The sequence below is a fragment of the Phocoena phocoena genome, chromosome 7, assembly GCF_963924675.1.
Source record: "Phocoena phocoena chromosome 7, mPhoPho1.1, whole genome shotgun sequence".
Classification (NCBI taxonomy): domain Eukaryota; kingdom Metazoa; phylum Chordata; class Mammalia; order Artiodactyla; family Phocoenidae; genus Phocoena; species Phocoena phocoena.
Window position 1 is genome coordinate 93,286,277 of NC_089225.1, and position 26,624 is coordinate 93,312,900.

Below are 26,624 nucleotides of genomic sequence, written 5' to 3' on the forward strand. Positions count from 1 at the left end.
TGTGAGCCCATGACAGAGAAGATAGGCAGCACTATTATTTTGTAATATAATTCTAACAAGGAACATTTTTAGAAGATTTCTTTAGACAGCAACATGTGTATATTTTGTGGCAAAGATGTTATTTTCAAAAAGAAGTGAATGTGTTCAGTTTTGCTTTCCCTATTTTTCATAGATTAAGAAAAGCATCCCCCGGAATTCCCTGGCGGTCCAGCGGTTACGACTCGGTGCTTTCATTGCGGGAAGCCGAGTTCAATCCCCGTTGGGGAACTAAGATCCCTCAAGCCTCAAGGCGCGGCCAAAATAAAAAATGGCATTCCCCTCGCCCCCACCCCAACCATTATCATTCCTCTCATCCAGGCTTGAGTTAAAATATTTACCGATTTGCCAGAAGACACCAGCTTTCATAAGCAGATTTCAGGCTATTGTATAAGGTGGAATCCAAAACTCAAATGAATGTCAATTTCACTTCATTTTGCCTCTGGGAACTGTGGAGTCACTTAATCTTTAGGCCTTCGTTTTACTTTTTTTAATATATTGAAACGGGAGGAAAGCAGATGATTGCCAAGATGCTTTCCAGCTTTGCTGCTCTAAGAACTTTTCCTTGTGTTTTTCTTGATTCCTCCGTCAGGGCTTCTGACGCTTTGATCAGCCTCCGGGACAGGCTGCCCCGGGCAACAGGAGTTAGCTCCCGAGGCTTGGGGCGACCACATTTTGTGGGCAGGGACAAATCACTCTCGGAGTGTGAGACTGTAGGTGGTGATCCCTTCCAGTTCTGGATTTAGGAAGCCAGCTGCACCGCACCCCACCCCGCATTCCCTTACAACCCTGAGGCTCCAATTTCGCGTCTGAAATTGAACAGGGGGCGGGTTGGGTCACGTGACGGATCAGGCGCCCACCGGGTCCGCCCCGCCTCCTTCCGGCGTAAATTCTGGCCGCACCGCCCCTCCTTCCGCACGTGGCGTCTCCGCTTTTGTGCCCCGCGCTCCCCGGGGCCTTGCCGCCTGCAGCCATGGCACCCGGCCAGCTCGGTGAGTCCCTTGGCGCCCTGGAGGTGGAGGTGCCGCGCCATCGGCATCCGTGCCCCGCGGCACCCTCACCCCGGCAATGGCGGCGGCCGGGCGGGAGCTGCGGGGGCCCGGCAGGGTGGGAGGCGGCGCTGCGGTCTGCTAGGCCCCGGCCCGCGGAAATGGGGTTCGCTGGCGGCAGGCCCGGCCCCGGGTCAAGGTCTGGGTAGTGAGGGCCTTGAGATTCCCGACTGCCCACCCCCCGCTCCCCGGCCTTGAGGAATGTAATGTGTACAGCGAGTGATGAGAAATGTTTTCTGTTTCAGCCTTATTGAGTGTCTCTGACAAAACCGGCCTTGTGGAATTTGCCAGGAACCTAGCTTCTGTGGGTTTGCATCTGATCGCTTCTGGAGGGACTGCAAAAGCTCTCAGAGATGCTGGTCTGGCAGTCAGGTAAGGCACAACTTGCTTTCTAAGTTAAGTTCTATCAGAACCTAGCGTGATGACGTTGACCAGAAAGTAATGTATTCCAGGCACTGAGTAAAATAACGTTATTTACTCCTCCCAGACAGGCTGGGAGATTGGTAAACTACTTAACCACCTTTGTGGAAGAGGGAGATGAGGCCCAGAGAAATTTAGTAACTTCTGTTCATATTTACAGAGTAAGGAGTTGGGACCCCCAGAGTCCTCATTTCAGAGCCCTCCTCAGCCACAACAGATTAATTTAGGTGGACTGTCTGTTGGGCAAGAAGGAAGTTGTGATTTGCAGGATGCCTATGACCTGTTTTGACTGGCTCGTTAGTGAAACTGTTGACATCATTAAAATTCAACTCTGAAGATTCAGTCTCTCTTCCCTTAGCATCTCTGGTAACCATGTTCAACATGTTGACGTGTTTCCTTCCAGTGTTTTTATAAGCATATTTTTTTTATTAAATAGCTCATACAGAAGATAGATGGTCTTGCTTGTTGCTTTTTTCACATATTGTGGGTTTTTAAAAATTTGCTTGTAAATTCAGACAGAGAGGGTTCAGGTCAGTTTGGTGATATGGATTGATATTGAAATGCTGTCTTTTATGTGTCCCTTTGTCATGTTTTGTGATTATCTTTTTCCAGCTTTTTCTTTTCATGTATTGAGTAAAAAGTTTTTAAATTTACATCAGTTCTTTGTTCAGTGTTTTGAAAGCATTCCTCACATATTTAATTTTGGTACTTCTTTTATTAAAGTGCTCAAACTTTTGATTCGGAATCTGTATTTGCATAGTGTTAACCAGTTATTCTAATACCAACACCACTTTACTAAACAATCTTTTATTGCCCCACTCATTTACTCTGCTGTCTTTATGCTTGTTTAATCATAAAAATAAATCCTTGCTTTCTCTTTAGTCTGTTTCTGAGATAAGAATATTAATTCTTTGTTGTATATTGCCAAATTACTTGTGAGTTGGATTTATTTCTTAATATTTCATTAGTATGGCTTATGATTCATTTTCTGAATTCTGAAAAACCAGGCTCTGAAAAAATGTTGGAAGATGTTTTGGAATGGTGTAAAATGTAAAATGACAACTCAGCAGAAGCACCAGCAATATTCTGTTTATCTGTTTTCAGAGACATCTCTGAGGTAACTGGATTTCCTGAAATGTTAGGGGGGCGTGTGAAAACCTTGCATCCTGCAGTCCATGCTGGTAAGTGGTTTATACCTTCAGTATTTTTTTTTTTTGCGGTACGTGGGCCTCTCACTGCTGTGGCCTCTCCCGTTGCGGAGCACAGGCTCCGGACGCGCAGGCCCAGCGGCCATGGCTCACGGGCTCAGCCGCGCTCCACGGCATGTGGGATCTTCCTGGACTGGGGCACGAACCCGCATCCCCTGCATCGGCAGGTGGACTCTCAACCACTACCAGGGAAGCCCAGATACCTTCAGTTTAAAACAATCAGTTACTTTGTAGAATAAACAAAGGAATAAGGAAAAAGGCAGGTCATAGCTTAAAAAAAAATTATCTGTGAGGTTATGCTGGTTTTGTCACATGTGCTGCTAAAGTTCATAATACATTAGAACCTGTTTAAAATCTGGTTTGCTTTGTTACTTGATGGATTCCTCTGCTTACTATTAGTCCTGGCCTGATAAATAAGTTAGAGTGTGATATTTCCTGCTGGAGTTAATGAAAATACTTAGATTTTAGAGTGTGAAAAAACTTTTATGATGATTCCAAACTTAGAATAAAGCATCACAGTGTAACTGACTTTCAAAGGAATTCTTTCAAAATGCTTCAGTATTTATGGGAGTACATGGAATGATGGAACTGACAACAGTTATATGAAAATTCCTTTTATGTTTTGTTGCTCAAGAAAAAGGGAATCAGGAACTGATGCAAACAGTTTTTAAGTATACCCACTAATCTGAGATTTGTACTGTCTGGTATTCTTAATTAGGCAATGCTAGGGGCTTTAACTTGATTGATGGGATCATGTTGGAAAGAAGTACCTTATTCTGACTTGTTTTTTGAACCTAATACTCTAACTTTGTTAAATTAGGCATCTTGGCTCGTAATATCCCAGAAGATAGTGCTGACATGGCCAGACTTGATTTCAGTCTTATAAGGTAAAAATTCAAAGTTGAACTTTTAATACATTAGGGATCAAAGACAAAGAAGCCAAATCTGGTGTCTCTTTTTAAAGATCAAGGTTGGCATTAGGTTTAGTTTCCTCATCACTTACTATAAACATTTATTGAGGACATTTGTGACATTGTATGTGGGTAAATAAGCATTTTGATTTTGCCAAATTTATATTACTAAAATACATAATTATGCTTAAACAACCTTTGGTTTTTTAGGAAGTTGTGATCTAAATTGTCGTACATATAAGTAACTTAGTTATTTGCATAATGATATTCACTCTTTCTTTTTAATACATATGTATAACAGCTTTATTCAGCTTAATTCATGTACCATACAATTCCCCAGTTTAAAGTAGATAATTCAGTAGTTTAGTAATTTAGTATATTTAGAGTTGTACAATTATTACCACAGTTAATGTTAGAATATATTCATCACCCCACCTCCCACCCTGACCCTCCCCCCTCAAAAAACTCTACCCATTAACTTTCATTCTTCATTTCCTCCAACAACCTAGGCAACCACCAGTGTATTTTCTATTCTGGATTTACACGAACATTGCATATCAGTGTAATTGTATAATATGGTCCTCTGTGACTAGCTTCTTAGCATGTTTTCAAGGTTCACCCATGTTACAGCATATATCAATTCACTTTTTTATTGCTGAAAAGTAATTTATTGTATGGATATACTCCCATTTATCAGTTCATCAGTTGATGGATATTTGGATTGTTTGCACTTTTGGATGTTATGAATAATGCAGCTATGGACATTCATGTACAAATTTTTGTGTGCACATATATTTTCATTTCTCTTGGGTATATACCTGGGAGTGGAATTTCTTGGTCATCTGGTAACTGTTTAAACTTTTGAGGAGCTGCCAGATTATTTTCCAAAGTGCTTCGTCAGTTTATATTCCCACCGGCAGTGTACAAAAGTTCTCACTTCTACATACTCAGCAACATTTGTTATTGATATTTTTGATTCTAACCATCCTATGATGTGGTATCTCACTGTGATTATGATTTGCATTTCCTAATGAAGTTGAGCATCTTTTCATGAGCATAAGCCATTTGTATACCTTTGGAGAAATGTCTGTTCAGATGCCCATTTTAATTGAGTCACTTATTTTTTATTATTGAGTTGTAAGAATTCATTTTATCCCATTCTGTGGATTGTTTTCATTTTCTTAATAGTATCCTTTGACCATCATAAAAGTTTTAAATTTTGGTAATATCCAACTTACCTATATTTTTTTCTTTTGTTGCCTGTGCCTTTAGTGTTATTTCTAAGAAACCATTTCATAATTCCGAATAATGAAGATTTATGCCTATGTTTTCTTTTAAGAGTTTTTTAGTTTTAGCTTTTATGCTTAGGTCTTTGATTCCTTTTAAGCTACTTTTTTTATATGTGGGTGTGAGGTAGCGGTCCAGCTTTATTTAGTATGTGGCTATCCAGTTGTCTCAGCATCATTTGTGGGAGAGACTATTCTTTCCCCATTGAATGATCTTGGTACACTTGATCTATACCTCCTTTATGCCAGCACCACGCCATTATCTTTGTGGTAAATTGTGAAAGTGATAAGTGTGAGTCTTTCAGCTTTGTTCTTCTTTTTCAAGATTGTTTTGGGTATTCAGGGTCCCTTGCATTTCCATATGAATTTTAGGGTCAGCTTGCCCATTTCTGCAAAAAGGGGCATTGGAGTTTTTGTAGGAATTATCTTGAATCTGTAGATCAATTTGGGGAATATTGCCATCTAACAATATTAAGTCTTCCAGTCCATAAACATGGCATCTCTTTCTAAAGATTTTTTAAAATTTCTTTCAACATTGTTTTGTCCTTTTTAAGATACAAGTCATATTCTTTTCTTAAATTTATTCATAAATTTGTTTGTTTTTGATGCTATTGTACGTAGAACTGTTTTTTTAATTTTACTTTTGGATTGTTCCTAGCTAGTGTGTATAAGTTCAATTGATTATATCCTACAACCCTGCTGAACTTATTTACTGATAAGTGCTAATGATTTTTCTGTGTGAATTCCTTAGGATTTTCTAGGTACAGGATCATGTCACCTGCTAATAGAGATAGCATCACTTTTTTCCAATCTTGGTGCCTTTTATTTCATTTTCTTTGCTAATTGACCAGGCTAGAACCTCCAGTACAGGGTTGAGTAGAAGTGGTGAGAGTGGACATCCTTGTCTTGTTCCAGATCTTAGGGGAGACCTTTCAGTCTTTCACCTTGAAGTATGATGTTAGCTGTGGGTTGTTTTTTTTAAATATCCTGTATCGTGTTGAGCAAGTTCTAGTCTTAATTTTTGACTGTTTTCATCACGAATGAGTTCAGTTTTATCAGATGCTTTCCGTGCATCTGTTGAGATAATCAGGTGTTTTTTGTCCTTTATTTTATTGACATAGCTATTACAATAATTGACTTTTAGATGTTAAACCGACCTTACAGTCGTGGGATAAACCATACTTTGCTGTGGTGTGTACTTCTTTTTATATTTTACTGGATTCAATTTGGTAGTATGTTAAGGACTTTTTGGTCCGTATTCATAAGATACTGTTCTGGTTGTTTTTTTGTGTGCTCGGCCCCGGGCGTCCCCGGGAGTCCCGACCAGCAGGACAAATCCTTGTGAGTCCGAGGAGGAACCTGTAGGGGTTGAAAAGAGAAGAAGGGGCAGGAGACGCGAAAGAATGGAGGCAAGACAAAATCCTGATCAAGCCTCAAACTTTTATTGCTGCAGTAGCTGTATTTATACAGTACAGAGAAAGGGGGGCGGGATCCAGAATAAGGGAAGTACTTGGCAAATTATCATTGGTGCTGCGTGCGCGGGCTTTCGTTTTAGGCGCGGGCTTTTATCTCATTAAGCAGGAAGAGAAGCAGGATGTCGGCCATCTTCTAATGGCGAAAACTTCTTGGCTCCCAACATTTTTGTGTGTGTGTGACATTTTGTCTGGTTTTAGTATCAGGCATTGGGAAGTGTTGCCCACCACCCCCCCTTCTGTTTTTCTTTTTTTGTTAGTTTTTGCCAGTTGTGCTTATTTCACTGGGGAACCTGCCCACATATCTCCTCACATTGCAGGCCTAGGGGTGGATCTCTGTTTCACTGGTGGTGAATTTTAGATCAGGTCTGTCCTTTAAATTACTCTTTTGTCCTTTTACCATTATTGTGTATGACGTTTCTGAAGACAAAACAAATATTTCCCCTTTAGAATGACCTATCATTTTACACAATCCACTGGAAATAGAGTGTAAAATCCAATGTCGTAGATAATGGTGATCACATTCCAAATTGAGGATATTATCGGTAGCTTTGTGTTTTATTTCAGTTAAAATTTTGTTTTTAAATTTTGATGGCTTGATAGGACAGTGCGTAGCTAAGGTTACCCAAGCAGCAACATTGCCATATGATTTGGAGGGAATAATGTGTATTGAGAGCATTTGCTGACTACAGCCCCTTCTGTATACCTATGCTCTTGCAAATGTGGGAGGTCATGTTAACAGCTACTGACTGAGGTGTGTAAACCACGGAAGTTTGAGTTTTTAGTGACAGCTGAATTCCTCTTTGTTTTTAGAGTTGTCGTTTGTAATCTGTATCCCTTTGCAAAGACGGTGGCTTCTCCGGCTGTAACTGTTGAAGTGGCGGTTGAGCAAATTGATATTGGTAAGTCAGAAAAACCATATTTGAAGACTGCTGGAGGAGACACTTCTTTACACTGTAAACAAGATGACTCTTGGACGTTCCCTATTGAGGGTCTAGCAAATAGTCGCTGCCCCCAGATTGTGTTCTGGGATGACCGATTCATCGATATTTTCTGAGCTCTTTCTCTGTTTAGAGATTCATCTGGCTTATTTTTCTCTTATTTTTAAGGCAAGAATTATAGTAGAAAGTACGTATGCGTACAGTGACTTGATTTGAAAGAGGTGAAACTGATAAGAAAATGCAAATCGTCTTTTGTTCTTCAAAGGGGGAGTAACCCTGCTGAGAGCGGCAGCCAAAAACCACACTCGAGTGACAGTAGTGTGTGAACCAGAGGACTATGCGGCTGTGTCCTCAGAGATGCAGGGCTCCGACAGCAAAGACACATCTTTGGAGACAAGACGCCAGTTAGCCTTGAAGGTGCGGACATGCTTTTATCTAGTGCAGTGCTTGCAAAACCAACAGTACTCAGTTCTCACCAGATTACATCACCCTCCAGGGTTCTGCTTGGAGCTGCTATCCTTTTGTTGTAAATGCGAAGACCAGCTATCAGAGAGGTAGTCTGTCAAAAGATTGAAAGAGAAATGGAAAGGGAATAATTCTTTGTGCTATTTATTATTATTTGGTGTCTTTCCTGCACAGGCATGTGTGCGGGCTGTGGGTTGTAGTTTGATATATACTACTTATAACCATTTTTACCTCACTTTCAGAAATACTGCGGCTATTTTCACAAATCTTAACTATTATTCTAGGCTTTCACTCATACAGCACGATATGATGAAGCAATTTCCGATTACTTCAGGAAAGAATATAGTAAAGGAATATCTCAGATGCCCTTGAGGTATGGAATGAACCCTCATCAAACTCCTGCCCAGTTATATACCCTGAAGCCCAAGCTCCCAATCACAGGTAAAAGCTGAGCGTTAACGTGGCACAGTTTGCCGTGTCTGGATGTGTGTGTCTTTCTCTCTATTGTATCAGGTGTGATTCACTTTTTAGAAGATAAAGTAAATTACTTAGTACCTCTTATAGTTGCCTGAAGTTTGAGCTGTCAGTGGGACTTGTGAACAAAAAATATTGAGATAATCCAGGGTTCTGGAGAGAAGTCAAGTTGAAGATACAGATTCGAGTGTCTGGTGTGTAGATGGTTTTGAAGATGTAGGACAGGATGGGGTGGCTGAATTTTGGAGAAGACGGTCAAGACCAAACCTTGACATGGCAGTGGAGAACCATCAGAGAACTTATAGAGTTTCAACCAGTGGGAATGCTGCTGAGAGAAGTAGCTATTTGATTTGGGAATGTTACAAACACAGTTTCCTTGGAGTGATGGATCTGGAAGCCCAGTTACAATGGGCCAAAATAGGAATGTGAGGTTAGGAAAGAAGAATGATAAAGATAATTCTTTGAACAGAGAAATTAGTCCGGGCTTAAGGATTTGTAGAGTTATGAGAGGGATTTTACAGTTTTTGGTTCTGTTTTGTTGTTAAGGCGGACCATTTAATGAGCAGGCACGTCCTACTCCCTGGTAGAAGGGAAGAGTGGGTCCAGGGGGCAGAGGAGAGACGTGTAGGTGTGAAGACTTCGGAGGGTTGAAGTTGGTGGGGGGCTGCCCTGGGTGAGAGCACGGACAGCTTCCTTCAGGCACTGAGAAGGCAAGCTCAGAGCGCACATTGGTAGATTGGTGCTGTTTACTCCCTGTTACCAGCGGAGAGAGGGGAGGAGAGAGAAGCAGTGCAGGAAGTTTAAGGAGCATTTAAAATACTCTCTTCTTTGCTCTTGACAGTCGGTAAATTCTATTACTACTTTGCCTCAGATATATTTTGAATCTTTTTTAATGCTGCCCAAGCCCGTATGCTCAGCCCTAGAGTTGTGTGTGTGAGAGAGAATGATGTTGATGACTGGTTTTCTTGTGATTGGAAACGAGAAGAGTTCTGTTTTGTTTCAACTGTTTAATAAATTAAACAACTTTAAACATTTCTCTATAGCATTTTCTCTTGTGTCTAAAGAGTTGTTAGTGTCTTTGGAAATTTGATAATTTGAAGGGGTTATTCTAACTAACTGAAATGTTTCAGAAGCCAAGTTTTCTCCCACTTACCACAATTAAAGTATAAAAAAAGGGAGATGGGGGAGTTTTATAAAAGATGTCTCATTTAAGTTTTGCATGTTGTATGTCTTATAGGATATTTTACTTTTGTTGTTTACTGTTTATTGCCTGTTTTGTTTCTTCTATGCCTCTTGCAATAAGCTCCATGAGAACAGTAATTTTTTTTTGCTCAAGGGAACTTTATTTCCAAGTAGTTTTATTAAAAAGAGCAGGTTTGTTTGGTTTTTTCTAATTAATCCTTTTTTTTTTTGGCCACACCGCACGGCATATGGGATCTTGGTTCTCCAACCAGGGATTGAACCCATGCCCCTGCAGTGGAAGTGCAGAGGCTTAACCACTGGACTCTAAAAGAGCAGTTTCAGATTTACAGAAACATTTCCCAGAAGTACAAAGAATTCTCATATGTCCCCCTTCCCCCAGTTTCCCCTGTTAACAACTTTGCATTAGTGTGGTACGTTTGTTACAATTAACGAATCAATATTCGTTCATTATTGTTAACTAAGATCAATAGTTTAGATTCAGAATATGTTGTACATTCTACGGGTTTGGGCAAATGTATAATGTATTCACTGTGAAATTTTCCTACATAATAGTTTTACCACCCTAAAAACTCCTCCCCTTCCACCCCCCTAACCCCTAGCAGCCACTGTCTCTATATGTTTGCTGTGTTCCAGTATCATATAGTTGGAAACATACAGTATATAGCCTTTTCAGACTGATTCTTTAACTTAGCAATATGCATTTAAGTTTCCTCCTGTGTCTTCTGGTAGCTTATTACCTCTTATTACTGAATAATATTTCCTTGTGTGTGGCTGTACCGCAGTTTATCCATTCACCTTTTGAAGACATCAAGAATGTAAGGATGCTGTTTGGCAGTTCATGAATAAAGCTGTTATAAACACTTGTGTACATGCTTTTGTGTAGACACAAGTTTTCAACTCATTTGGGTAAATAATATTTTCTATTGTATAATTCTATCGCGCATTTTGTTTCCTTTCTAACTCCACCCGTAAGCTCCATGATGACAGTAACTTGGGTTTTTTTTGTTTTTTTTTTTAAATTCAAAGAGCATTTTATTGTTTGGAAGAAGTATAGAGAAACAGATTAATGTTTGAATTTTTTTTATACATCAGGTTCTTATTAGTTATCCATTTTATACATATTAGTGTATATATGCCAATCCCAGTCTCCCAATTCATTCCCTGCAGCTCGCTTTTCCCTCTTGGTGTCCATAATTTGTTCTCTACCTCTGTGTCTATATTTCTGTCCTGAAAACCGGTTCATCTGTACCATTTTTCTAGGTTCCACATACATGCGTTAATATACGATATTTGTTTTTCTCTTTCTGACTTACTTCACTCTGTATGACAGTCTCTAGATCCATCCAGGTCTCTACAGATGACCCAATTTCATTCCTTTTTATGGCTGAGTAATATTCCATTGTGTATATGTACCACATCTTCTTTATCCATTCATCTACCGATGGGCATTTAGGTTGCTTCCATGACCTGACTATTGTAAATAGTGCTGCAGTGAACATTGGGGTGCATGTGTCTTTTTGAATTGTGGTTTTCTTTAGGTATATGTCCAGTAGTGGGATTATTGGGTCATATGATAATTCTATTTTCAGTTTTTTAAGGAACGTCCATACTGTTCTCCATAGTGGCTGTATCAATTTACATTCCCACCAACAGTGCAAGAGGGTTCCCTTTTCTCCACACCCTCTCCAGCATTTGTTGTTTGTAGATTTTCTGATGATGCCCATTCTAACTGGTGTGAGGTGATACCTCATTGTAGTTTTGATTTGCATTTTTCTAATAATTAGTGATGTTGAGCAGCTTTTCATGTGCTTCTTGTCCATCTGTATGTCTTCTTTGGAGAAATGTCTATTTAGGTCTTCTGCTCATTTTTGGATAGGGTTGTTTGTTTTTTATTATTGAGCTGCATGAGCTGTTTATATATTTTGGAGATTAATCCTTTGTCCATTGATTCGTTTGAAAATATTTTCTCCCATTCTGAGGGTTGTCTTTTCATCTTGTTTATGGTTTCCTTTGCTGTGCAAAAGCCTTGAAGTTTCATTACATCCCATTTGTTTATTTTTGTTTTTATTTCCATTACTCTAGGAGGTGGATCAAAAAAGATCTTGCTGTGATTTATGTCAAAGAGTGTTCTTCCTATGTTTTCCTCTAAGAGTTTAATAGTGTCTGGTCTTACATTTAGGTCTCAAATCCATTTTGAGTTTATTTTTATGTATGGTGTTAGGGAGTGTTCTAATTTCATTCTTTTACATGTAGCTGTCCAGTTTTCCCAGCAACACTTATTGAAGAGACTGTCTTTTCTCCATCATATATCCTTGCCTTCTTTGTCTTAGATTAGTTGACCATAGGTGCATGGGTTTATGTCTGGGCTTTCTATCCTGTTCCATTGGTCTATATTTCTGTTTTTGTGCCAGTACCATATTGTCTTGATTACTGTAGCTTTGTAGTATAGTCTGAAGTCAGGGAGTCTGATTCCTCCAGCTCTGTTTTTTTCCTTCAAGAATGCTTTGGCTATTTGGGGTTTTTTTGTCTCCATACAAATTTTAAGATTTGTTTGTTCTAGTTCTGTAAAAAATGCCAGTGGTAGTTTGGTAGGGATTGCATTGAATCTGTAGATTTCTTTGGGTAGTATAGTCATTTTCACAATATTGATTCTTCCAATCCAAGAACATGGTATAGCTCTCCATCTGTTGGTATCATCTTTAATTTTTTTCATCAGTGTCTTATAGTTTTCTGCATACAGGTCTTCTGTCTCCCTAAGTAGGTTTATTCCTAGGTATTTTATTCTTTTTGTTGCAGTGGTAAATAGGAGTGTTTCCTTAATTTCTCTTTCAGATTTTTCATCATTAATGTGTAGGACTGCAAGAGATTTCTGTGCATTAATTGTGTATCCTGCCACTTTACCACATTCATTGATGAGCTCTAGTAGTTTTCTGGTGGCATCTTTAGGATTCTCTATACATAGTTTTATGTTATTTGGAAACAGTGACAGTTTTACTTCTTCTTTTCCAATTTGTGTGCCTTTTATTTCTTTTTCTTTTGTGATTGCTGTGGCTAGGACTTCCAAAACTATGTTGAATAATAGTGGCGAGAGTGGATATCCTTGTCTTGTTCCTGATCTTAGAGGAAATGCTTTCAGTTTTTCACCATTGAGAATGATGTTTGCTGTAGGTTTGTCGTATATGGCTTTTATTATGTTGAGGTAGGTTCCCTCTGTGCCCACCTTCTGGAGAGTTTCTATCATAAATGGGTGTTGAAATTTGTCAAAAGCTCTTTCTGCATCTGTTGAGATGATCATATGGTTTTTATTCTTCAATTTGTTAATATGGTGTATCACATTGATTGATTTGCATATATTGAAGAAATGCATCCCTGGGATAAATCCCACTTGATCATGGTGTATGATCCTTTTAATGTGTTGTTGGATTTTGTTTGCTAGTATTTTGCTGAGGATTTTTGCATCTATATTCATCAATGTTATTTGTTCTGTAGTTTTCTTTTTCTATAGTATCTTTGTCTGGTTTTGGTATCAGGGTGATGATGGATGGTGGTGAGTTTGGGAGTGTTCCTTCTTCCACAATTTTTTGGAAGAGTTTGAGAATTATGGGTGTTAGCTCTTCTCTAAATGTTTGATAGAATTCACCTGTGAAGCCATCTGGTCTTGGACTTTTGTTTGTTGGAAGAGTTTTAATCACAGTTTCAATTTCATTACTTGTGATTGGTCTGTTCATATTTTCTGTTTCTTCCTGGCTCAGTCTTGGAAGGTTATATCTTTCTAAGAATTTGTCCATGTCTTCCAGGTTGTCCATTTTATTGGCATAGAGTTGCTTCTGGTAGTCTCTTAGGATGCTTTGTATTTCTGCGGTGTCTGTTGTCACTTCTTCTTTTTCATTTCTAATTTTATTGATTTGCGTCCTCTCCCTCTTTTTCTTGATGAGTCTGGCTAATGGTTTATCAATTTTGTTTATCTTCTCAAAGAACCAGCGTTTTTTGTTTTATGTCATATTACCTTATTTATAGCATTCACTGGTATGTTTGTAGAATACAGATTTTTTAAAATGCAAAAAAACCCAAAAAGAACCAGCACTTAGTTTTATTGATCTTTGCTCTTGTTTTCTTTGTTTCTATTTCATTTATTTCTTCTCTGATCTTTATGATTTCTTTCCTTCTAACTTTGGGTTTTATTTGTTCTTCTTTCTCTAGTTCCTTTAGGTGTTAGGTTACATCGTTTGAGATTTTTCTTGTTTCTTGAAGTAGGCTTGTATTGCTCTAAACTTCCCTCTTAGAAATGCTTTTGCTGCATCCCATAGGTTTTGGATCGTTCGTGTTTTCGTTGTAATTTGTCTCTATGTATTTCTTTATTTCCTCTTTGATTTCTTCAGTGATCTCTTGGCTCTTTAGTAATGTACTGTTTAGCCTCCATGTGTTTGTGTTTTTTACGTTTTTTCCCCCTGTAATTGATTTCTAATCTCATAGCATTATGCTCAGAAAAGATTCTTGATATGATTTCAATTTTCTTAAATTTACTGAGTCTTGATTTGTGACCCAAGATGTGATCTATCCTGGAGAATGTTCCGTGTGCACTTGAGAAGAAAGTGTATTCTGTTGTTTTTGGATGGAATGTCCTGTAAACATCAATTAAGTCCATCTTGTTTAATGTGTCATTAAAGCTTGCGCTTCCTTATTTATTTTCATGTTGGATGATCTGTCCATTGGTGAAAGTGGGTGTTAAGGTCCCCTACTATTATTGTGTTACTGTCGATTTCCCTTTTTATGGCTATTAGCATTTGTCTTATGTATTGAGGTGCTCCTATGTTGGATGCATAAATATTTACAATTGTTATATCTTCTTCTTGGATTGATCCCTTGATCATTATGTAGTGTCCTTTGTCTCTTGTAATAGTCTTTATTTTAAAGTCTATTTTGTCTGATATCAGAGTTGCTACTCCATCTTTCTTTTGATTTCTATTTGCATGGAATATCTTTTTCCATCCCCTCACTTTCAGTCTGTATGTGTCCCTAGGTCTGAAGTGGGTCTCTTGTAGACAGCATATATGTGGGTCTTGTTTTTGTATCCATTCAGCGAGCCTGTGTCTTTTGGTTGCAGCATTTAATCCATTCACATTTAAGGTAATTATCGATATGTATGTTCCTATGACCTTTTTCTTAATTGTTTGGGTTTGTTTTTATAGGTCCTTTTCTTTTGTGTTTCCCACTTAGAGAAGTTCCTTTAGCACTTGTTGAAGAGCTGGTTTGGTGGTGCTGAATTGTCTTAACTTTTGCTTGTCTGTAAAGCTTTTGATTTCTCCGTTGAATCTGAATGAGATCCTTGCTGGGTAGAGTATTCTTGGTTGTAGGTTCTTCCCTTTCATCACTTTAAGTATATCATGCAACTGCCTTCTGGCTTGTAGAGTTTCTGCTGAGAAATCAGCTGTTAACCTTATGGGAGTTCCCTTGTATGTTATTTGTCTTTTTTCCCTGTTGCTTTCAATAATTTTTCTTTGTCTTTAATTTTTATCAATTTGATAACTATGTGTCTCGGTATGTTTCTCCTTGGGTTTATCCTGCCTAGGACTCTGCGCTTCCTGGACTTGGGTGGCTATTGCCTTTCCCATGTTAGGGAAGTTTTCGACTATAATCTCTTCAGGTGTTCTCTCGGGTCCTTCCTCTCTCTCTTCTCCTTCTGGGACCCCTATAATGCGAATTTTGTTGCGTTTAATGTTGTCCCAGAGGTCTCTTAGGCTGTCTTCATTTCTTTTCATTCTTCTTTCTTTATTCCGTGATAGTGAATTCCACCATTTGGTCTTTCAGGTCAGTTATCCGTTTCTCTGCCTCAGTTATTCTGCTATTGATTCCTTCTAGTGTAGTTTTCATTTCAGTTATTGTGTTGTTCATCTATGTTTGTTTGTTCTTTAATTCTTCTAGGTCTTTGTTAAGCATTTCTTGCGTCTTCTCCATCTTTGCCTCCATTCTTTTTCCAAGGTCCTAGATCATCTTCACGATCATTATTCTGAATTCTTTTTCTGGAAGGTTGCCTATCTCCACTTCATTTAGTTGTTTTTCTGGGGTTTGGTGTTGTTCCTTCATCTGGTACAAGTCCTCTGGCTTTTCATTTTGTCTGTCTTTCTGTGAATGTGGTTTTCGTTCCACCGGCTGCAGAAGTGTAGTTCTTCTTGCTTCTGCTGTCTGCCCTCTTGGATGAGGCTATCTAAGAGGATTGTCGATGACAGTAATTTGGGAGGGACTGTTTTATTCACTGATAGTATCCCAAGTTCCTAGAACAGTGCTTAACATTGTGGTAGGCACTCAGTAGATGTTTGGCAAGGTTTTGCTTTTAAAAGTATGTGCTATCCAAAATAACACAAAGGAAATGAAATTATAAAGTTGTTTTTAATTAGTGGCCCACTGGTTTTGTGTGTGCGCTGAACTTCTTATAAATGTTTATTCACAAGATTTTGGCTTTTAAAAATCCTGCCACTGTTAAGAAAATAGGCAGTGAAAAAGTTGTAGTCTCCTTTTTAACTGCATTTCAACTTTAGACTGAGTGTACCGAGTCTGGTATAAAAGAAGAGAAACCCAACACACGTTTTTCCCTCCATCTCTCCCACCCACTAAACTCTTGCTTTAGTTTGTAACATTATTTGTTAAACTGACAGGACTTACAATTTAAATTTTATACTATAAATTGTACAGTAAAGTTGCCACAGTTGTTTGATCTTATTTCTGTACTGAAGTGGATCCCTGATGATCACTAGTCTAGTCGTACTTTTTTCCTGTTCCTGAATTCTTTGTTGATTTATTTATGGATTGGCTGGCTTTGGTCCACCAGTGGTGTGTGCACACGTATGTGTTCATGCACTTCTGTGGTGTGTGTGTGTTTGTTGAGATGGGCTCAGACTCGGGTGCTTTATTCAGTCTCAGCAAGTTCTTGTATGTTCGTGTGTATCTGTTTGCCTCTTCGTTATACTCTATTTGCAACATATTTGTGCAATCCTTATATATGTGTTTTTAAAATTTTTCTAGGAAATGTACACATATCTGATCTTATTGACCTGGCTTGTTAATGTGTATTTATATTTTTATATGTAGTTTTGAATGGAGCCCCTGGATTTATCAACTTGTGTGATGCTTTGAATGCCTGGCAGCTGGTGAAGGAACTCAAAGAAGCTTTAGGCATTCCAGCCGCTGCCTCTTTCAAACATGTCAGCCCGGCAGGTAAAGCACTGCCCTCTGGGATTCTCTGGAACTGTTCAAAATACACTTTTTAAAAAATTTTTGGAAGTTTGACAAGACTCAAAAGCGAATATAGACATTCTGTGAAGTCCGAAACCACTTTTGTTAATAACAGTATCAGTGTAGTAACTGGATAAAATCTGATAACAATACCATGCGCACGTGTCTTTTACGTATATATAATATGTAACACTATTATGAGATAGGAAGGTCAGATAATAGTTGTATTTGTAGTGGAAACATGTTTTAGAAAATAAAAGTGATGTTGCTTAATGCAGTATGACTAAACTAAACATTTTTCCACATGGTTGAAAAGTTAACTGAGTAGACATAAGTTGTTCTTATGGCCCTTTAACTTTTTATGGCCATTGTATGAGAGACCTTTTTTCTTCTGTGTTTAAGTCAGCTTTACAGCTTAGTTATTTGTGTCACCTACTGACAATTCAACACATAATTAGTTCTCAGATCGTTTTTGGATATGAAAACAATGGGAGTGGCAGAGAAATAAACGGTGTGTGATATCAAGCAGGACAGAGAGTCAGCAGTGAATTAAAGTAGCTTCATACACGCCTAGTGTTGGCAGACTCAAGACAGTGGCTCTGTTTTCAGAGGCTGGAGAAGAGATTCCCCCCGCCTTACCCTCCCCTGCAGTTATATTTTTGGCATTTAATTACCTGGCCAAACAGGTTTTTGTTTAATTTGGCCCAAGCACTAGAAATTATGCTATATAGACTAGATGTTTTAGACTAGATGTTTAGAAAAATGTCCTGATTTAGGAATTAATAAGTAGTCACTTGAGATTTTTGGTTTATTTATGGTTTTCTATACCAGGCGCTGCTGTTGGAATTCCACTCAGTGAAGATGAAGCCAAAGTCTGCATGGTCTATGATATGTACGAAATGCTCACACCCATATCCACTGCATATGCAAGAGCAAGAGGTCAGAAGAATAATAGTGCTTTTTCTGTTGTTGTTTTTTTTTTTGAGAGGAAAAGCAATATTTTATCTTAAAGTAGTAATATCCTTTGTTTCGTTACAGGATTTCAAATTACCTTAATCTGTTTTTCATTAATACTTCAGAATGACTATATGAGAGCCTTGGAATAAATTTGTTTATAAAAGTGTGTGTTAGTTTTAGTATTTAATGTAATAAAGGGAAGCACAATTGGAATTTGGTGCGTGAAGTTTCAGATTAGGCTATTGAATGTATTTGTATTGCTAAATTTAAGTTGTATGGTTATTTAAGTACACTGAATTTTGTTAAAGTTAATATTTTATATAATTCACAAGTATCTAATGCATGAGCTTAATAACCTGTGAATATTATTGTAAAATTAATGGGAGATTATTGAGACACTTTCTCATGGTTTACTTTCTACCACAGGGGTTGGCAAAGTGTGGCTCATTGGCTATATCCAGCCCACCACCTAGCTTTGTAAATGTAGTCTGGTTGGAATAGGGCCGCATAGTACTGTCGGTGGCTGATTGCTAACCACAGTTTTGGAGGTGGAACAGGGTCGCGTGGCTGCAAAGCTTAAAAAATATTTACTATCAGGCCCTTTACAGAAAAAGTTTGCTGAATGTTGCTCTAGGAGGTAAAATGAAAGAATATTTCTTATTGATTATTTCAGTTAAATGACTTATTAATCTGCTGTTTAAATCTTAGTGAAGTTAGATTGTATATGATCACATTGGGGTTTGTTGAACATTACCTTTTTCTGTATAAGGATGGATAATCTGTGATAAATACTACGTTTTAATTTTTATTTACAGGGGCTGATAGGATGTCCTCCTTTGGTGATTTTGTTGCATTATCTGATATTTGTGATGTCCCTACTGCCAAAATTATCTCTAGAGAGGTTAGTGGACATTCTGTATCTTGTCCCATGCATAACTAAGTAGAGCTTAATTTGTTCATAGTGTTTATTGAAACCATAACCTATAATATTTGTATTTGGCTGTTGTGATCAAGTTTTATGTATTTAATTCTTTAAAATTTTCTAGTAGTCATTGTCTTAATGCCAGAGTTACTGTTTCTGAAGAATAGAGGATGCTATCTTGGATGGTGACGTAATAGTGAACCTGGCTGTAAACTTTCATTAGGTCTGTAATGAAAGAGACTGTATAGTGAGGGGAATTATAAACTACTCTAAAAAACTAACCCCCATCAATTGAGTACCAAACGGGCATTCCGGAAAGGTGGGGGTAGGGCTGGGGAGATAGAGAAGAAGATGAAGGAGATCAGATGCCTCGGAGGGAAACAAACAGTTAGCAGTTAAGGCTAACAGGGCCTGTGACTTGACAACATTTAGTTGCTTTAGGGATCCTTACCATCACCCCTGCCATCCCCAGGTGCCATGGAGCTGGTGTGCTGCGTTATAGGTTACAGCACAAGGCTTTGGGGTGTGATCTATGACTTTCGTATCTTTATAATGTGTTAAATCTGATTTCCTCTGACCTCTTTTCTTGCTGTTGAGGAGCCTGCCTTGCCTCGGGTCATTTAGCCAGGTTTTGGCAGAGCCAGAATTAGAAGAACACGCTCTTTCTAGTACAAAACCTCCCTGTGAACAGAAGAGTAAAAAATCATTTTTCTTCCTAAGATACATGTATTACAGCGAACCACTCATATATTCTTGGTTAAAATTGAAACAGACAACCAGGACAGCCGATGAGATAAGATCAGCTGTAGAAAGTTGTATTCTAGCATAGACTTACCTTTTCCAAGTATAGTATTTGTATTATGTGGTGGAGGCAGAAACCAGAAACTGCTACTGCATTATTTATGACAGATAATTATCTCTAGATCGTTTAAGAGGTGTTCTCTAATTTTTTAAAATAGAAATTAATATTTAATACACATATAGGTATCTGATGGTATTATTGCCCTGGGATATGAAGATGAAGCTTTGAAATTACTTTCTAAGAAGAAAAATGGGAACTACTGTGTTCTTCAGGTTAGTGCAATTCACGTTTGAAACAGTAATTTGCTCTTCTCTTTTGTCTCTTTTTCCCCATATTTAATCTTTCCTTTATACTGGCACCCTTCTAATTTATCCTTCTTTGCTATGGTTTTTTTATCCTTAACCCTGCAAATTTTTTCTTCCTATTAATTTTTTGGGTTTAAGATCAAGAGAGCTTTCCCGCCCTTACTTTTCATTTCTTTAAAAATAATATATTTAATGTGGTTTCCTATTCAAAAGGTTTTGAAGGTTATTTGATGAAGTCTCCTCATCCTTCCCTTCTGCCGCTCTGTTACCTTTTTTAAAAGTAATAGTCTCAATTTCTTGCTCACCTTTCTTGAAATATGTAGTCTATACATATTCAGCAAATATTTGCATTTGCATTTCTTCTTTTTCTCCCCACTGACACAAATGCACACTGCTTCATCATCTTGGAAGTTTGTCCTGTATCTGTGTATCTTATCTAGCCAGTCACCAGTCTTTACCCTGCAGTGAAATAAGCTAGAGGGAAAGTCCTGAGAATAAAATTAGGACTGGGTTGCAGACTGTCTGTATTGGTGACTTTGATAGATGCTGCTCATTTTAAGGTTGTACAACCAATTTTATGTCTTAATGGGAATGTGTAAGGGTGCCTGTTTCCTAACACCTTTGCTAGCATCAAGTTTTTAAACATTTTTATCTTAGCAGTTAGATAGATGAAAATGGCATCTCATTGCAGTTTTAGTTTCTTATTGTGTGTGGGTGAACATCTTTTCACATTTAAGTGTTTTTACTTCCCTTTTATGAACTGTCTGCCCGTGTTCTTTGCCTGTCTTTCTAATAGATTGTTGAGTTTTTTCCTTACTGATTTTTACAAGCTCTTATACGTTAGGGAAATTAGCCCATAGTCTGATCATAAATGGGTAAAGCAAAAAGTTATTTGAATTGAAAGTTAAAATTCATAATACTGTTTTTCAGGTATTAATGTAAAAAAAATTTGTGGAATCCAAATTCCATATATTGAAAGTTATTATTCTTCACTTTAAGAAACCAGTAATTACATGGTTCACCATAGACTCCATGTCAGCTTTTCAAGGAAAGAAAACAAAAATACCACATTAAATGTGATACTTTTTAAAAAGCTACTTGACAGAAGTAGCTTTTTTAAAAGGTACTTAATCATTCAGTTAGCTGCCCCTGTATTTTCACTCTTAACTGTTTTTTGTTGTTGTTGTCATTAAGAGTAGTAAGTACTTCTGGCTGTTAGCAGTTACTTGTAGCATCATGGAGAATGTTTTCCAAATCCTGAGCCTGACTCTGATCATGACCTCTTTAGCACCGGACAATATCATGTTTCAGGGTGTCAAAAGAACACCAGGGCTTCCTAAATATTCTGTTTATTTGAAAGGTTTTTTTATGACATCAGTTAATAGGCGGGCACATCTCAGTTTTAGACATTTTATAATATAAAGGGAAAAGGACCATTTTAGAATTCAGGAAAATGCAGATTAAGCAGAATTAATATGAGGTCTTGCTTATAAGTTACAGATATCAGTGCTTTCTAAATCAAAGATCATCCAAAGGTTAAATGAAGAAATACTGTCAAATTTGGAAAAGTGTCTAGGGAGAGAGTGGTCTTATGCAGGTTATTCCCATGTCTTACTATTATTTCAGTTAAAAATTTGGGAGAAGAAAGCAATGAATGACATATTCCTTTTCAAATAACAAAGACACAGACTACAAATGCTGTTCTCTCTCTTTTAACTTTTTTTTGTTTTGTTTTGTTTTGTTTTAGTTTTGGCTGTGTTGGGTCTTCCTTGCTGCATGCGTGCATTCTCTAGTTGCGGCGAGCGGGGGCTACTCTTTGTTGCCGTGCGTGGGCTTCTCATTGCATTGGCTTTTCTTGTTGCAGAGCATGGCCTCTACACAGGCTTCCATAGTTGTGGCTCACGGACTCTAGAGCTCAGGCTCAGTAGTTGTGGCTCATGGGCTTCATTGCTCCGCGGCATGTGGAAACTTCCCGGACTAGGACTTGAACCCTTGTCCCCTGCATTGGCAGGCGGATTCTTAACCACTGCGCCACCAGGGAAGCCCACTCTTTTAACTTTTAATCTAAGTCTTAATTAAGTATTTGTAATAGATTCTTAGAAAAAAATTAGAGGTCAGTTTTTGTGCCACTGCCTATTTGTTAGCATATCTGTTTTAGTTTTTTTTTTTTTTTAAGAAAAAAACCATATGTATAGTGCTTTCAGTTACTGAAACCAGAAATGTTCTGTTGGAATCATTGGTTCTAATGTTTGGTATAAGTTACAAAACCCTATAAGATTATAAAACCTATAAAAAATTTTGGAGCAAAATATTGGTGCCTGGCCATTCTATTACACCCATCCTGAAATGATCTTGTACCTGCCTAAGTTAGAAAAAATGCATATAGCCTTGCTTATAATGAAATATCTTGAACATAAATTAAGTGAAAAATTTTGAGGGATGTAGACATATTTTTTACTCTTTTAACTCCTTAACTTTGTTTTATTTAGATGGACCAGTCTTACAGTCCAGATGAAAACGAAGTTCGAACTCTCTTTGGTCTTCGTTTAAGCCAGAAGAGAAATAATAGTGTCATCAACAGGTCATTATTTAGCAACATTGTTACCAAGAATAAAGATGTAAGTCTGAAAATATCTGAACTGAATACTAGTAATTCAGTAGATCTGTTTTTTTTTTTTTTTTTTGGCGGTACGCGGGTCTCTCACTGTGGTGGCCTCTCCCGTTGCGGAGCACAGGCTCCGGACGTGCAGGCTCAGCCGCTCCACGGCATGTGGGATCCTCCCGGACCGGGACACGAACTCGTGTCCCCTGCATCGGCAGGCAGACTCTCAACCACTGCGCCACCAGGGAAGCCCAGTAGATCTGTTTTTAATATTTATATGCTTATGCATTTATTAAGGCCCATATTTAAAACTGGTCGATATGCAAAGAGCTAGCTCATCTCTGAGTTGTCAAGTAAGTTTGAGAACTCAAAAAATGAACAGAAGGCCATATTAGAAACTTCTGTGCATATGTATATATGTAGTTATTTACCTTCAATTCTACATGTATGGGATCATGTCTTTTATAAATCTGTTCTGTAACTTGCCTTTTTTTCTATGCACTGAGCTACAAATGTGTTTATATATCAAGAAACATAGATCCACATCTTCATCTGAAAGGCCGTGTGGCAATCTGCGTACTATGATGGATATTTAAGTTGTTTCCATTTTCAGTGATGTGATGGGTGTTTTCACATAGTCACGATTTTGCTATTGTCCTGTTGTCATCTTTTAGAAGGACATATTCCTAGGATAAAAATGGTTTTCTATTTGTATTTACATGTATTATATCAATTAATATGCACAGCTCCCTCTGGGCAGGGTGTGACTACTGTCAACTCTATTGGAAAGATCACAAAATTGTGACAGAGAGGACAGTTAAGACATTTGCCCAAGGATGGATGAGCTAGTAGTACTTGTTTTTCTGAAATCCCTTAATTGGGCCTTCAGTTTTAAAGGATATTTTTGCTGGGTCTAATGTTGGCTGTGCTTTCTTTTCAGTACGTCAGATGTGTAACTGACTTCATTGTTTTCTGGTCTTACCTGCTGGTATGGCTGGTGTTTTTGATTGCATGCTGGGCATTGGATATTGATGAAATAAAAATTCATATTTTAAGGCAAGGCAAGAAAAATGTAAACATGAAACTTTTTCTTTGGCCTCCTCCTTCCCCTCTAGCGTGCATTGTGCGTCTGCATTATGCATTAACCAGGCTTCCCCAGTGGCAGAAATACCTGCTCAACCATAAAGCTCAATTTTTCTTCTTCTGGTGCCAGCCACGTAACTCCTTAGAAGATAACATTCCTTTCTCAAACCTGTGAGGGGTCACGATGACCCACCACTCTGCCTTGTGTATGCAGACATCTTTGGTGAACTTTATGTACAATGCCAGTATGTCACTTCCCTTAAAGATAGTGATTGGTACGGAGCAGACTGGCCAGACAACGTGGGCAGATTCTGGGCTGCATCTAGTGGAAGTTCTTAGCTTAAATACTTACGACCTTATGAATAGTACTAGCTATTTTATTTCTATTCGGCCTATTTTACAAGATTATTGTTTCTTCCAAATATGTGACTGAGCGTTTGATAAAAATAACGATGACTAGGGGAGTTGAAATGATTGGCCAAATACATCTTTCTATACGATCAGTGATTATAATAGTGTAACTATAGATATGGGAAGAAGCAATAAGAGGAAACCATTTCCTGGACCATAATAGACTGGTAAATCAGGTGGTCCAGAGGCTTTTGGTTACTGCCAAGAGGGCCTAGTCCAGTAATAGCACATCGAGTGACTTATCAATGAAATCCTTGCCTGAACTGAATGAGCTTTCCTAGCACCACGGGACAAATTAGTCACAAAATGCCTCCCAAACTTTGGTTGAAATTCAGACCAAAAGGGAGGGGATCGTAAAATAAAGAATGTTGCCCACCATCCAGTTTTGCAAGAATCAAGTCTTTAGCCACTGCAGTCACTGAAAGGAATTCAAGGTGAGGTACTCTGTGCTCTGGGAAAACTGACAAAACTGGCCCTCAGGTAGTTATATATTTTCAGGAGATTTTGTGAACCCAGTTTCTTGTATCTTCCCGTACTTAGGAAAGCACTTAAAACCATTAATTAGGATGTCTGTTCCTCGAGAATAGCAGTAACCTTCTGCCGAGAAGCGTGATTGGTTGCACGTGCCCCTTCATCGAAATCACGTATATACTGGCCACCCCCCTTACCTATTTGCAACAGTTCTCAGATCTTTCTGAGAGACTGTCTCTTGGGTTCCTCAGGTTGTCTCAAATAAAATTTTCCATATCTTTTGTAGGTTGACTATTTGATCAGTTTTTTGGTCTGCAATATGAAAGAACCATATAGATATTTTGAGGGTCTGGATGGTGTTTTTTTCCCTTCATAGAGTTGACTTATGCGGGACTTAGCTCATTTACCTCTTAGTTACTGCCTTGCAACTTGGAAAATGCCTTGAGGGGAAAAGCATCGTCACATTCATTTCTTCCAGCTTCCTTTATCTCTGGGGTCTTTGCCTCTTGCCTCTCAGTACTTGATATTTTATGAGCTCTGTATTCAGTTTTTCTATTTGTTCTTAGAAAAGGCTTAGTCTCTTAAGAAGTCATTTTGTAACAAGTGGACGAGTTGGCTATTGTTTCCTGGTCTGAATCCTGTGACTTTAAGTAGAATGCTGAAAATAGGCTTTAAAATCTTTATCAGGATAGTTCTGTTAATAAACATATAGTGATTAAGACATGATCTTTGTTGGTTTACTGGTTATTCTTTCATTTTTATCTTTGAAACGTAATGGTGCCCTGAAGTGAAGGAACATGTAGGAATCATATATAGAAAGATCTTTCAGTCCTTTGGAATCCACTCCTTTGGTCAAGGCCCTGAGGTACTGGGGTAGCAATGTTTTTAAGCAGCTCACAGTAAAATGAGACTCTTTTTTTTTTTTTTTAACTTTATTAATCTGGCTGGTTAATGTATTTTTTAAAATACCAAAAAGATATTGAGCTAGATTCCATGGTACCCATGCTGACAACTGCGTCTACCTATTGAGACTCTTACTTTTGTAAGTTTTCCTTGTAGTTTTATAGGTATTGGACTGATTAATTTAGTAGCACTTGATAGGTTTTGTGCCTCTGGCTGTGCTAGCTTGGATATTTTTACAAGGGTTTGATTTTAATCTTTTATCTACAGTCTTTTGTACTTGTTCATATGTATTTTTAATGGAAATTTGGAAACCTAACTAAGGATGAGAATGATGGTATTATCCTCCTTTATATTCCTCTCCCTTCTTTTAAAACAGGTTTTTATTAATATTCCAGCCTCAAAATCATCAGATTATACTATTAGGTCTAGAATGGTTTCAGTCCTGAGGAAGCCGGAGAAGTGTAATGAGTGTGTGTTAAGTATTAACAAACATGCTTGAATTTTTCTGTCTTCTACCATTTTTCTTGAATAATGCTTCAATTTGTTTTAACTATATGTGCCATGTTTATTACACTGGATTCCCTCACTCCCACCCCTTGACATGTCTCATAGTCCTTGATCCTAACTCGGGATACTAGGGTTATATTTGAAGGTAGGCAGCTAAGAAGGCTGGCTTTTGTTATTAATCTTTCTTAGAACCAAAGGAATAAAATGTATAGTTGGCAAAGAGCAAATACAGATAGAAAAGGGTATACTATCAATACATCAATAGCACCTTAGTATAATAAATTCTTAAAAAATTCTAACAGTGGTTTTTAAGCTTTTGAGTTTAAAAAGTAAAAATTATAGATACACATGCAGTTTTAAGAGTTCCCATGTATCTTTTACTCCATTTCCCCTAATGGACAGTGTCTTGCAAAACTGTTAATACAGCATCACAACCTTGATAATTGACATTGATGCAGTCAAGACACAGAACATGCCCCTCACTACAAGGAGGCTTCTGTTGCCTTTTATAGCCACACTCACTTCTCTCCTGCCTCTGCCTCCTCTGTAACCTCGGGCAACTACTAATCTGTTCCCCTTCCTGTAACTTTCATTCACTGTACATTCATGAACAGGTTTTTGTATGAACATAGTTTTCATTTCTCTGTTCTAAAGACACAGGAGTGTATTTGCTGGCTGGCATCATAGTTGCATATGTAGTTTAAGAAACTGCCAGACTGTTTTCCAAAGAGGCTACATCATTTTATATGTTACACCAGCAACATATGCATGATCCCAGTTTCTCTGCATCCTTACCAGGTTTCTGTGTTGTCGCTTTCTTGTTAGATAGGTGTGTAGCAATACCTCATAATTTTAATTTGCCTTCCCTAATGCCTAGTGATGGACATTTTTTCATGTGTTTATTTGCCATCTGTATATCCTTTTTCTTCAAATGTCTCTTCATGTCTTTTGCCCATTTTCTAATTA

The 26,624-nt window shown here is 38.0% G+C and overlaps 1 protein-coding gene across 1 annotated transcript in view; it reads left to right on the top strand.

Moving 5' to 3' along the window:
* Positions 1-1,009: 1,009 nt before the first annotated feature.
* Positions 1,010-26,624, top strand: part of ATIC (5-aminoimidazole-4-carboxamide ribonucleotide formyltransferase/IMP cyclohydrolase) — a 30,815-nt gene continuing 5,200 nt past the window's right edge. The window contains exons 1-12 of the mRNA XM_065880530.1: positions 1,010-1,028; positions 1,331-1,457; positions 2,610-2,686; positions 3,534-3,600; positions 7,196-7,284; positions 7,589-7,740; positions 8,073-8,229; positions 16,552-16,677; positions 17,527-17,634; positions 18,468-18,553; positions 19,559-19,648; positions 22,171-22,299. Coding sequence (XP_065736602.1) covers positions 1,010-1,028; positions 1,331-1,457; positions 2,610-2,686; positions 3,534-3,600; positions 7,196-7,284; positions 7,589-7,740; positions 8,073-8,229; positions 16,552-16,677; positions 17,527-17,634; positions 18,468-18,553; positions 19,559-19,648; positions 22,171-22,299 — 1,227 coding nt within the window. The remainder of the gene's footprint in view (positions 1,029-1,330; positions 1,458-2,609; positions 2,687-3,533; positions 3,601-7,195; positions 7,285-7,588; positions 7,741-8,072; positions 8,230-16,551; positions 16,678-17,526; positions 17,635-18,467; positions 18,554-19,558; positions 19,649-22,170; positions 22,300-26,624) is intronic.